The sequence below is a fragment of the Haliotis rubra genome, unplaced genomic scaffold (assembly GCF_003918875.1).
Source record: "Haliotis rubra isolate DU_JTF1 unplaced genomic scaffold, ASM391887v1 Scf529, whole genome shotgun sequence".
NCBI classification, from domain to species: domain Eukaryota; kingdom Metazoa; phylum Mollusca; class Gastropoda; order Lepetellida; family Haliotidae; genus Haliotis; species Haliotis rubra.
Window position 1 is genome coordinate 45,323 of NW_025767223.1, and position 13,211 is coordinate 58,533.

The window sequence follows — 13,211 nt, forward strand, 5'->3', positions numbered from 1 at the left end:
TACATTGATGTTTACTGTAATATGGTGTGAGTGAGTTAAAATTGTACATGACATCGGTAATATATTTTGTTGTAATATTAGTGCATGCACGTGGGATGGGGGGTTGGGGGTTTGATGCAAAACAATGTATACTACCTGCTTAAGCTGTCGCTGCTAGATGCCCAATGGACTCTGAAATCACACACCCAAAACCAATTATGCAAAATATTACCAGATAAACAGACGCTTATTATACCCACTGATGTCCCCATCCTGTTTGTAAATTACAAAGTTCAGTTAATAGGATATATTCAGTTGCATAAGTGGTTAGAGAACAAATCAACTTTGGGTGTTTTTGTACTCTTTTAACTATTACATATGAAAGATTTGTGGTTAGACTTATGCGGAACACCAAATTCATTCTTAAAAAACTTGTGGTTAATTAATACCGAGCAATTAAAAGTTGCCAAAAAGTCGCCTGCTTCACTCTCGCCCGCCAACGAAACCACAGACAGGTTACGTAACTGTGTCGCCAGAGCACTGCAGTGACGTCATATGAGGAACGATTTTCAGTTAGTTGTATAGAAAGTGTGTAGCACGCTCATCAGTTCGTCAAAAAGGGGGATTGATGCCGACATCTAAGTTTATGGAAAATACTTGATTACACAGTGCCAAAAGTCACGAAGTATCAATCGAGTGAAACAACATCGTTGACGTCCGACTTGATCTATTATGACGCCATCATTATCATCAACATGGCATTACTAAGGCAGAACAGGCTGGTGAGAACTAGCTCTAATCCCGAATTCTTACGGCTATTGTCTTTTTGATACACACTTTGTAAATATATCAATCGATTATCACTTATTTTCGTGTATTCTGATGGCTTCTAGGTCGTGTTAAGATATTATAATCCTCTTGAGTAGCCTGAAAGGTATCAGATGTGGTATGATAATACTCCTCGATTTCCTATCTTAACAGAGTTAGGAACATTTAAGAAACACTTTATGTTTTAGTTGATGATGTTTCGAGGTTAATGTTTTTACTCACAACGACAGAGTAAGGAAACAACCATAACAAAATCTTGAGTTTTGAGGTTGTGTCCTCAAGATTGTTTGCCGGGGAACAAGAATCGAGCTATACCAAATGGCCTATAAATAACGGATTGTAGCTTTGCAATGTTCCATCTTGTAAGGCTTCGAGGTCAGTAAGTCATCGCATCGGCAATGATGCCGCCATATCACGATGTGAACAAGTCATCAGAGGACATTAAAACAGTAAGGTAAGTATCAGACTTGTACGTATAAAACCAACTACATCAATATTAAAAACAAATCATGTTTCAATACATTATGTAGTACAGATTAAAACAAGGCTATAAACCACTAGTAACTAAAGTTAGATCTCCTTACTGGGAATCATGGGGAATTACGGTGCTTCTACTTCACAACCTTCTCAGCGTCCTCCAGCCTCAACAACCTCCTCCATGCCAACGGAAGAAAACAACCCACCGTCAACAACAACAACCCGAAATGTGTTATTTATAAAATAAACTGTGATTGTGGACAAAGCTACATAGGTGGAACATCCCGACCCAGCAACACCCGAGTCAAAGAACATCGCACCTCTGTTGCTAACTCCGACACCAAATCAGCTATCTCTGACCACATTAAAGCAAACCCCAATCACCAAATAGAGTGGTCCGACTTCACCATTCTCGCCAACAACCAAACGGACTTCACTAAACGCAAGCTCACCGAAGCCATTCACATCAAACGCCATAAGCCCACCATCAACCGTGACCAAGGATACTTCATTCCTTATGATCCACTCCTCCATCAAGCCCAATCCATTGTATTAACATCGCACCTATTGTATAAACATCCCCTTTATTGTACCACTCCTGTATTTATACATTTCTGGCTTCCACTCACTATCCTTTGTGTACTCACTGGCTTCATCAGCTTACTGCTTAACCAATTATGGCAATTATGTTGTTTCCTTTGTCAATTACAATGTATGTAGTTTCATTGTTATACACAGTATAAATATGCAGCTCCTCCACTTCATGTATCACTCTTGCTTGACAACGGTACAAGAATCTGTATCGAAACGTCGCACTCACCAAATAAAGAAGTTGTTATCCATAAAAACTTGTTCCATATTGTACTTTACAGTACTTTAACCCCCTGAGTGCCACCGGCATCAGTAATCTCAGTTGGTGATAACATCACACTAATTTTTAAATAATACAAATATTCAAAGTTCATCAAATAATGTTATTTCTTTCAAAAAGCCAAGAATTATGATCTTCATTAAAAGTTTCTTCCAAGAAGAAGATGAACTATAAAATGTATACCTTATGAGAGAGAAATCAAAACAGTCAAGCAAAATATGCATGACTGTGATTCAATCATTCTTCAGTTCATGAGTGTATTTTTGCCTACATACGTGTCCCATTTATTTTAGCATTAGATTGGGTACAAATTCTCTAAAATCACTCTAGGTGAGAAATTGATATATCAAGTTATGCAAACCAACATGACGAGGTAACCAACAAAGAACGATGTCGCTTTGGCCAGCATAATTCTCAGCTGACATTCGAGCTGACATTTAAGTGCCTGTAGGCATGACATTCAATCAGAGAAAATGAAGAAGTGACTATATGCATTTTAATTCCGACCGTATTCTAAGGCTGTGTGGAAAGCCTTGAGCTCCGCAGTAAATATGGAGCTGTGATCTGGCATTCAAGAAGAAATATTTTTTATCCAATGATTGCTGCACAGGTAACTTTGCATTGGTGGCCAACTCGAATAACGGCTCGTGCCCCTCTCGAAAGATTTCATATTTATGCATGAACATCAGAACTACAAGAACGATAACTCTATCCCTGTTCGATTCCAATGGTACCGAAGCACTCGTATATTGTATAATTGCTGTTTTTGCTTTTGATTTGATTTTTGATTTTAAAGAATTAAACCTCTTTGATACATCCAAAAGAAAGAGAGGAAATATTTGTTACACACATATATTAACGTAATTATTACCAGCTCTTCACCTTATACACACTTCAAAAAAGAAACGTATAGGTGATTTTGAGAATATTGTACTCATATAGCTGCGGGGGAAAACCAATACAAAAATGCAATTACGTTCCAAAACGTCATCTTTGTCTGACTGTAAACAAACGGTTTCAGCGCCAAACGACAATTTTAACTTTTTCCCATATTTTAGAAGCGTTTAATTAAATATTTCGCCAAAACGTCACTAAAAAATCATGCAAAGCAAAAGGCACGTGCAAGTAAGGAGAAAACTACACGGTATCGATCCCTAAAAAAGGAAAACGTTGCATTTATTTTTGTCATTTGTTTTTGCCTGGAAAAGAGGACATCATCATGCCGCCAATCGAAACATCGACACAGACCGCCTTGAAGCTGGTGATTCGCAGTCTGCAGTTGCCCGACATTTCAACGTTCATCAGAGCACCATATTTCACCTTAAGGATCGTTTTCTTCAGACAAATTCCGCCAAAGATCGCCCGAGAAGCGGCCGTCCAAGAGTTACCACACAAGACCAGGACCGCTACTTCCAGGTTGCTTACTTGCGTCATTGTCTTGCCACAGCGATTGAGACTGATCAACGCATCCGTGGTTTGAGAAGAATTGCGTAAAGTGGGGATTCGACCAAGAAAGCCAGTTGTCGCCCCTCTTTTGACTTCCAGGATCAGCGCAATCGGAACTGGAAACTTAGAAACTGGAGGTGAGTCTGGTTCAGTGATGAATCACGAGATAAACGACAGTGTGTTTACCGTCGGAGAAATAAACGTTTTGCTCCTAATTGCAATTGTCATGGTGTGGGGTGCGATGTCCAGCACACAAAGATCTCATTTAGTGCTGGTTCAGGGGAATTTGACATTCCGATTATGGACCGACAGAGGGAGTTGTACGTTTGCATACAGCACGCGTCACGGTCCGTAACCTTGCCAATTCTAACGTAAATGTCTTGCCATGGGCTTCCCGATTTAAACCCGATAGAACACCTATGGGATGAACTCAATCGACGTGTACGTCAACGTCAAAACACGCCTAAGACACTTCCACAATTGGTCATTGCATTGCAGGAAGAGCGGGGAAGTATTCCGCATGAGCGACTTCGTCGATGCATCCAGTCTGCCGAGACAATGCTGGACAAGTAATTGCTGCCAATGGTGGCGATTCGAAGTACTGACTTTGACGCCATCTGGTGGATCCATGTAAACCCAACACTAAAAGCTGATGTTGTGGTTGCAAACTCTTTGTCTATAGACGTGTGTATTTTCACCCTTTTACCATTGAAATTACATGAAATAATTACTCTTAAAGTAACGCTATAAATTCTTCTAAAGTGGCTCATACGTTTCTCTTGTTTAATAATAATAAAAAGAATGTATTGCCAAATGTGTATGTCTAAATAGGGTTAAAGAATCACAAATGGGATTTGTTTAATTGAATATGCAAGGAAAATAATCTATTTTTCAGCTACATTACACCCCTAAGAAAATATTTAAAATGACTTAAATTTTAAATTGAATATAAAGAAAAAATCTGAATGACCTCCAAAAAGTCAGTCTGAAATATCCCCAGAGATGTGAAATATAAGCCCTATGTTTAAGATTAAAGTTAATTAGTTTCATATAAATATAATATTATTGTTTATACGACTCGTAGTGATTAATAATTGATTTCCTAAAAATGTTGAAAATGAAACTCGGGATTATTCTTATCAAAGTACCGCAATTATTACACGTTTTTTATTGGTTTCTCATATTTTCGCACATAATAAGCATCGAGACGAGCTCTGTCTTGAACGATGCCGTGACAGGAATTTAATATCCTTTGCACAGACACAGCAACTCAATATTTGCAAACTTTGTAATTGGCAAATGATTTAGAGCTGGCTATCTCCATGAACACTCGACCAGAAGCAAACTGCTCCGAAGACGGGTGACATATGTCACTTCCCAATAAAATCCGGACATAGGTTTTGAGATAGCAAAATGATGAATCTTTTATAGGTGAATTATCTTTACCGTCGATAATGAGAAATCTAGCCCATGACCCAGCATTACAATTCGGTTGCCTTTTACAAACACTGGGGTGCTGTGGACCTATTCTGCCCTGGGTCCACGGGGGAAGAGCTTTAACCTCTTATCTAGCCGGAGGTTGCTCTTCACGAGTGCCAGCATTTTTAACAAAGGACTCTAAACGCACTAAATGATCAAACGTACTTCTATTTCTTTAGAGTGAGTGAGTGAGTGAGTATGGTTTTTACGCCGCTTTTAGCAATATTCCAGCAATATCACGGCGGTGGACACCGGAAATGGGCTTCACACATTGTACCCATGTGGGGACTCGAACCCAGGTCATCGGCGTGACAAGCCAACGCTTTAACCACTAGGCTACCCCACCGCCCCCTATTTCTTTGGAAACCACATTGAATATCTGTTATAAGATTACATATATCCAAATACCAAACCAGTTTACTATTAAGCATTTGTTCCATGGTTTTACACACACAACTTGTTAAAAGATATTGGTCTGTAATTTGGGTATCCCTGCCAGGCTTTGATATGGGAACTGCAATGGTATTATACCATGATGAAGGAAAATGTCCTGAAATACTTGAAATCCAGATCAAGGTATGACTCAGGCAAATGCTTGAGAAGTTGATAGTGTGTGTTATCAGCACCTGTTGCCGTATCATGAGCTTGATCCAGGGCAGGTTGTAACTCATGGAGGGTAAACACTTCATTATAGACTTCACCATTATTAGAATCGAAATTTACTTGTTGATTCTGGTATGTTTTGATCTCAGGAGCATATTTAGAAGATAAAGAATTTTTGGCTAGTGTTTCACCAATTATATTGGCAATGTCAGTTTGATCAGTTAATACGTTGTCACCTTTTTTAAGATGGTGAAGAAAAAAATGTGAGCCTTTGCCCTTGATTTTTTCAATCATGTTCCACTTTTTTTACATAGGAGTGCGGGAATTTATCTTGCAGACGTAGTTTTTGCCAAGAAAGCACTTGCCTCGGCATTTGTAACTTTAACATGATCTAAGCTGTGAACAGTAGGATGACGACGGAAATATTTTTTTATGTTCATGGCTTTCAGACTAGTGGGAAAGTGCTCGCAGCCACAGAGGTCACCATGGACGAACTAATCAAATTCGTTTGCATTTTTAAGGGGAGGGTCAAGAGCTGAATACGTTCCAGTGGCAGGGTGTAAATATGTGTTTGAATCATCATTGCATATGCATGAATGATTCCCTTTATTGTTGATATGAATGCTTCCCCATAGAGGGTTAAGCACAGATCACCTATGATTATGTATGGCTTAGGCAGCTGAGCATATAGCTGTTGAAGCTCAGATTGTCGAAGTGTAGTAGATGGAGGTAAATGCAATGAGCACAGAGTAATGACAATGTACAGAGCTAGCCGAATGGAAACAAACTGAAGATTTGTATTTAGAGATGGCTGTAAATGACTCCCTGCTGATCCTCCAGAAGCCTTATCTCCTGGTAGTGAAAAGGAATGATGACAGTTGTATTGTCGTCAGTCAAATTTGTCAGTAGGTTTAAGACACGTCTGTTGGAGACACAGTGCTGATGGTGTATAATCTTGAATTAATAACTGTACTTCATTTAAATTCGTTCTAAGTCCTCTGCAATTCAACTGGATCAGATTTAAAGATTGAGTGATGGAGGCTCAATTACGGACCCATTTCGTGAATATGGTATCATGAAATTGAGCCTAACTACTCAATAAATTAAATAAACCTCTTTTGACGAGCAAAGCCAACAAAATAACATGTCGCAGTTGCATCTACTGTAATACAGATGCACAAGATCCGGGGTAGAATAGGTCTTCAGCAACCAATGCTTGCCACAAAATGCGACTATGCTTGTCGTAAGAGGCGACTAACGGGATCGGGTGGTCAGGCTCGCAGACTTGGTTGACACATGTCATCGCAGATCGATGCTCATGCTGTTAATCACTCGTTTGTCTGGTCCAGACTCGATTATTTACAGACCGCCGCCATCTAGCTGGAATATTGCTGAGTGCGGCGTAAAACTAAACTCAGTCACTACTGATGGAGACTGATGAAAAATAATGTATACTACCTATTGCCGACTGCGCTGCCAGGTTCTTCAGGAACTCTGAAAATGTGTAGACACAGAAACTTTACTTTCATTTGATTAGCACATATTTCTTCTCAATAACAGTCTTCATTCGATACAAATTTAACAGTCTTACCATGAATGTATAGGTTTTATCCAAATTAATTACAGTCTTGTGATATGACTTGTTTCAGCGTAGGTTTAGTTTGATGTTGTATGGTTCTGTAAAACTGCATGACTGCACAGTAACAAAAGCCACGAATTATCATCAGAATAAAAGAAGGTCGTTAACGCCATCATCATCGTCAACATTGCATAACACTACTGCAAAATAGGCCGCTGGGAAGTGGCTCTAACCATGTATCCTTACGGCAGATGTCTTTTTGATACAAAATCGGAAAATATATCCATTTGGTATCAGTAATTGTTGTGTGTTCTGGTGGCTTCTAGGTGCCAGTTGTGATAGGAACTGTCTATACACGAGGATAATCCCCCTCAACTTCCTGTCGAAACAGATTCAGGAAAATTCAAGTTAATCTTTACGTTTGACTGATGAAGTTATATGGGTACATTGTACCTCTCAATGACAGTGTGAAAACATTCTGAATAGTTAGTTTACGTCCAAGCCAGTGGCTTGTCAGGCAACATCATTCCACCTATACCGGATAATCTCTATATGATCAGGTCTGGACAAGACAAGCCAATAAATTATTGCAATCTTCCATCTTATCAGGAACTTAGTCTGGCTATTCAATCAAGTCTTTAGTGATGATAAACGAGTGCTACTCGGGGACAATTCGTGATAATTACTTTAGTATTGGTATTAGTTCCCCCTGGAGACTCTGAAAAGATATATTCACATTGAATGAATATAAGTTGGAGTAAACTCACTGCCCTCAAACATATATATCATTCCCAAAACCTGTATCGAAACAAGCAGGGACAACGGTACAAGAATCAGTATCGAAATGTCGCACCCACGAAATAAAAAAAGTTGTTATGCATAAACTCTGTTCAATATTGTTAAATAATAGTGGTACTACCTTAATGACTGTTCGCTGCTTGCTCCCCTGGTTACACTGAAAAGATATATTTAGATTAAATATTTATTCGTTTAAGTTCACTAGACTCAAACATATATCATTTCCAAACTATACAGTTCTGGATGCAAAGTAAAACTAGCAGTGCATGCGCTCAGCATCTCAAACGAAGATTATGATTATCGATTTTGCGTGAATATGTAGTTGTATCATATGGCCTTTGTTAGGTCAGTAAAAGAGCTCAATAGCAGTACTGTGGGGAGTTTACAATAAACTCTGAAAACCATGCTGTAACCGATCTGTCAAACGTTTCATACTACAAAAAAAACTTTACTCAATTAAACAAAACATTCCCGAGACAAATAAGAAAATCAACAGCAGCTTGTTAGTATCTTAATTGCTGACAAATCGACAAGTAACAAGCGCTACATATGTGAAGACTTGGAATTTTCAATGCTATTAAGATTCATTTTAAGCCACGATAGGAAATTTGCTATGTTTAGATGTAACATTATCTATGTTTAGTTACCAACTACAAGTTGGTGTACTCAGGTCCAAAGACTTCATGAAAAGTGATTCTGACTCTGAAGTCACAGGCCAAAGCTCAACAGAGAACGCCTGTCAGTCAGGGTCAATCTCCAAAGACTACTGCTTTACGATTTCATACTTGTCATACCGAGGTTGCATCTATCTTATAAAATATTCGAAGGACTATCAGCAGCTGATAACTTTTGATGCCAATCAAACATGGTAACAAAAGGAGCATGTCACGCCATGGGTTGGAGATTACCACAGGCCTCGTATGGGGGCAATCAAACACAATGCTTCATTAACATTTACATGTCTTGTACCCCGTGTGTTATGTTATCGTTTCAGGGTATTGACATCACCATGATAAAAAATGTAAACAAAGACATGTTGTTGGAAAAGGGACGTCAAGGGGACGCATTGCAGCAATTTTCAGTGCGAGCTGATCCATCAGGACACAGCACTTGCTTACATTAGACATGAGCATCTCACTGTGCATTAGATGTGGTACCCAGGCACCGGTGTGATGAACGGATGTCACTGTGGGTAAGGTTTGACATATTTTCTGGCGATTATCTATGATAATTATTATTTCAAAATGAAGATATGACAAATACAATATATGTAATACCTTGTATTTTCAGCATTTGAAGATCGTCCACATTCCAACGGCCATGTATTTCTGGAAAATAAATATTCACATGTAGAATGGATTTTCATAAAATTATATCATATATCAATTTCCTGACTATGAACCCATAGATATAGAGCAATAATCATCCAACCTATATATTCTAAATACTGTCTCGCTGGCAAAAGCATTTCAAAGGAATATAAAAATATTTATTTCTAACATGCAATGCCCCCAAAATGATATTGAATGAATGAACTCAATGAAATGACTTTACAGTGACCTTCCATGTATAATTAATCAAAGAAAATAACCACTTCATGCGTCATCATTTTAATAAATTCTGTGCAAAAATGAACATGTTAGTGATTACTTTCACTTTGACCTGATAGGTAGGTAACTTACAACGATTCCAAATCGCGACTTCTCCCTGAATGAAAATTGACCTAAGATTCATAGATATAAAGAAAACATTCAATTAACATCCATTATATATATCCATGGCTGTATGCATCGTCACGGTAGGCGATATGCATATATGCACACGGTACTCTTACATTATGCAACGCATTTAGATCATCTTCGTTATAATGATATTGATACCGATGACAAAGATGTTGAAACTGCAGTTATGACTCTGCATACCGGACTGTGTACGCGGACGGTATTTTCACAGAATGAAAATAGAATGGCTTGATATGTTGAATTCGGAGTAAACAGCAGAACTATCCAGCCCCGTATTTTGGAACTTACATGATGTAAAGACACAGGTGTCCTAAAGCGAGCACCATCACTGCAACGATGAGTCCGTACATAATGTTAAACTGTGACTTTATCTCTGAAAAATCCATATCTTGTTTGGCTGCAAACAGATGCAAATAATATAACATTTGAATATTATTTTTATTTATATATGTGTGGGTCTGTGTATGGATAGATAGATAGATAGATAGATATGACAAGAAAAATAAATTTATTATTTGTAAATATTTGTTTAATATGCATTCATGTCAACAATTACAACAGCGACAGCACTCGTGAGGAGCAACCTCTTAGACCTGAGTCGGGTAACGCTAGTAGCTCTTTCCCACTAGAGACCATATATCTCTGTTCCCACCTATTAAACATAAGAGATAGCTATTGAAAGTTTAATAGTTGAAAGATTGTGATGAGGTGTGTTAGTCCAAAAACATTCAATGTAAATCCTCCAGTCCCTAATTAAGCCATACTCCTAAAACATATCCAGCCATCTCGGCATTTCAACACTGCATCAACACTATTTCTGAATAATGAAGTTACATAACAGATATACTCACCATCAGTATGAGGCGGTAACTCGCACAGCGTGCATCCCGAACTGCACCTGAACATTTCATCTTCTTCCATTGATAGACATTCGTGTGAACAGTGATTCTGGCAGTCGTCGCCGAATAACCCTCGCCGGCATTTAATGCATTGTCCACTCTCTTGATCACATGACTCATACCTCGGTTTACATGACTTACTGCATGACTTTCCGTACCGACCATCCATACATTTGTCTTGTGAGCAGTTTCCTTGAATACCGCATGCATATCCGTTACACTTCTCAACACACGAATATTGGCAACTCTGTCCGTACAAGTGACTCTCACAAAGTGTACAGTTTTCACAAAGCATACGCTTACAACGTAGACAACCTTCAGGACAAGGTATCCTACATGCAGGGTAACAGAAGCCATCAACACATCCCTCTGTACACATTGTCGTTCCTGTGTGGTTGTCCACAATACACGTGCCTTTTAAACAGGTCTCCTGACATGGATGTTGACAGTCTATATCAGCATAGCCTGGTTCACACCCGTCAGTACATATTCCGTCTTCATCACACTTTCCAAACAGACAGTTTTTGCAATTCGGAGATGCTAGAATTGAAGCAATGTAAACTGCAACTGAAAGAGATGAAAAATATAGAAAGAGATATATCCACAAGTAACTCAGATGTTCACGGAGATAATTATCATCCCATACTCACCATATACTATAACTATAATCATGCAAACAGAAGCGTCAAAACCCTTTCCACAGTCATAAGAAATCTCTGCTAAAAACAGAGTCTATTGTATAATTGTGACTTTATTATGTGCACATACTAGTATTTGTTCAGCAGTAAACAAATCGAGTTTGGACCAGACAAGTGATTGTCACCATGCTATACGATGACAGAGCATGTGTTTATGAATCACTATTAAATTATGGTATTCCAAACATGACCTTAAACAATAATAGTACATATCTGAGTGATTTACATGTCACAAAGCAGGGTAATGAAGATGTGTTATCATCGTTAAACAATTTACCAAGGCGACGGGACCAGATGGTATTGTAAACCGTTTCTTACGTTTGACATCATCTTCCTTGTCACATGAACTAACCTTCTTGGGAAAGTGCGTTCCTAAGTGGGATAACTTGTGCCCAATCCATTTCATTTTCGAATAAAATATGTTTTAAAAAAAAAGAAAAAAACTAATCATCTGACATACCAATCCACAAGAAAGGTAATATTAAGGACTGTTCTAACTATAGACCACCTTAACATCTTGTTTATAAGGTCTTTGAAAAATGCATATTTAAATATGTCTTTAATTTCGTGAGAGATAACAGTTGTCTCTCAATTTTACAATCTGGATTCATACCAGGAGCTTACCAACTTATCCATTAATTTTGTATAATTTCAGAAGTCAGGGCTGTATTCTGCGATATAAGCAAGGCATTTGATAAAGTTTGGCACAAAGGTATTATCCATAAACTAAAATCATGTTGGATAGATGGGAACGTATTGAAATGGTTCGAAAGTTATTTACAAAATAGAATGCAAAGAGTAGTTATTCAAGGTTATAAATCAGAATTAAAGCCGACGGAGTGCCCCTAAGGGTCAGTCCTTGGACCTCTTTTATCTTTAGTATACATGAACGACATAGTTGATGGAATCGAAAGTAATATACGCCTTTTCGCTAACAACACGTCACGCTATGTAATAATCGACGATCCCTATACGAGTGCAGTTACTCTTAACTCAGATTTAGACAGAATATGTAAATGGGCGGAAACCTGGAAGGTAAAATTTAATCCAAACAAAACTGAAACTATCCAATTCTCACGGAATGCTGAACCGTCTATGAAACCTCCACTCTCGATGAATCGTACCCGTATAAATGAAGTGAAGATTCAAAAACACTGGAGATGGGACTTGCCCCAGGGGAAGGCATAGAACCCGGCCAAGAATATCTTGGTCAAACCATCTTAACACCACACTACTTGAGTGTGCGAAAGTGACAGGATGGCCTGCAAATCCACGCCTCAATGGCAAGTCGCTTATATAAGCTGCATTGGGACAATGCCATGCCCATGTATGCTTTCCTGACGGAACAAAATCTCCTAGAGCAATTCCGACGGCATAAAAATCGCATTCCTTGTGAGCCAGTTCAACCCATAACTGGAGCCCGTCAGGAACCTTTGCATGAACAGAATGCTCAGGTGGCAGCTGACCCAAAACCTTTGATGGACGTCCGCGTTAACCTCTCTCCTCTTCCTGGTGGAAACTCTTCTGGTACATAGCCAATTGGCCCCGAAAATTCGGACCCTCACTCTTCCTCTTCCTCAGTTGCAGAGCTTTCTAAAAATCCTGTGTATATTTTGCTTCATTCTATTTATGATGAAAATCTGACATACCGTTAGAAAAACGGAGGCCAATCACACAAACAAGTGGATCTTTTCCAAAAAAAGGAAATAAATTTATTATATGACATTATTTCTTTGACACCTTATGCGGACTGTTCATGACATGAAGTTAATTGCTGAGTCTATACTGCCGTTCGAACCTTGGAGGAACTTC

General features: G+C 38.6%; 1 protein-coding gene across 1 annotated transcript in view; it reads right to left on the bottom strand.

The window, feature by feature from the left end:
• LOC124252902 (cell death abnormality protein 1-like) overlaps positions 1-13,211 on the bottom strand; it is a 239,219-nt gene that overhangs the window by 14,289 nt on the left and 211,719 nt on the right. The window contains exons 9-14 of the mRNA XM_046686582.1: positions 10,654-11,268; positions 10,091-10,199; positions 9,338-9,388; positions 8,182-8,217; positions 7,142-7,177; positions 136-171 (exon numbers count right to left, since the gene is read on the bottom strand). Coding sequence (XP_046542538.1) covers positions 136-171; positions 7,142-7,177; positions 8,182-8,217; positions 9,338-9,388; positions 10,091-10,199; positions 10,654-11,268 — 883 coding nt within the window. The remainder of the gene's footprint in view (positions 1-135; positions 172-7,141; positions 7,178-8,181; positions 8,218-9,337; positions 9,389-10,090; positions 10,200-10,653; positions 11,269-13,211) is intronic.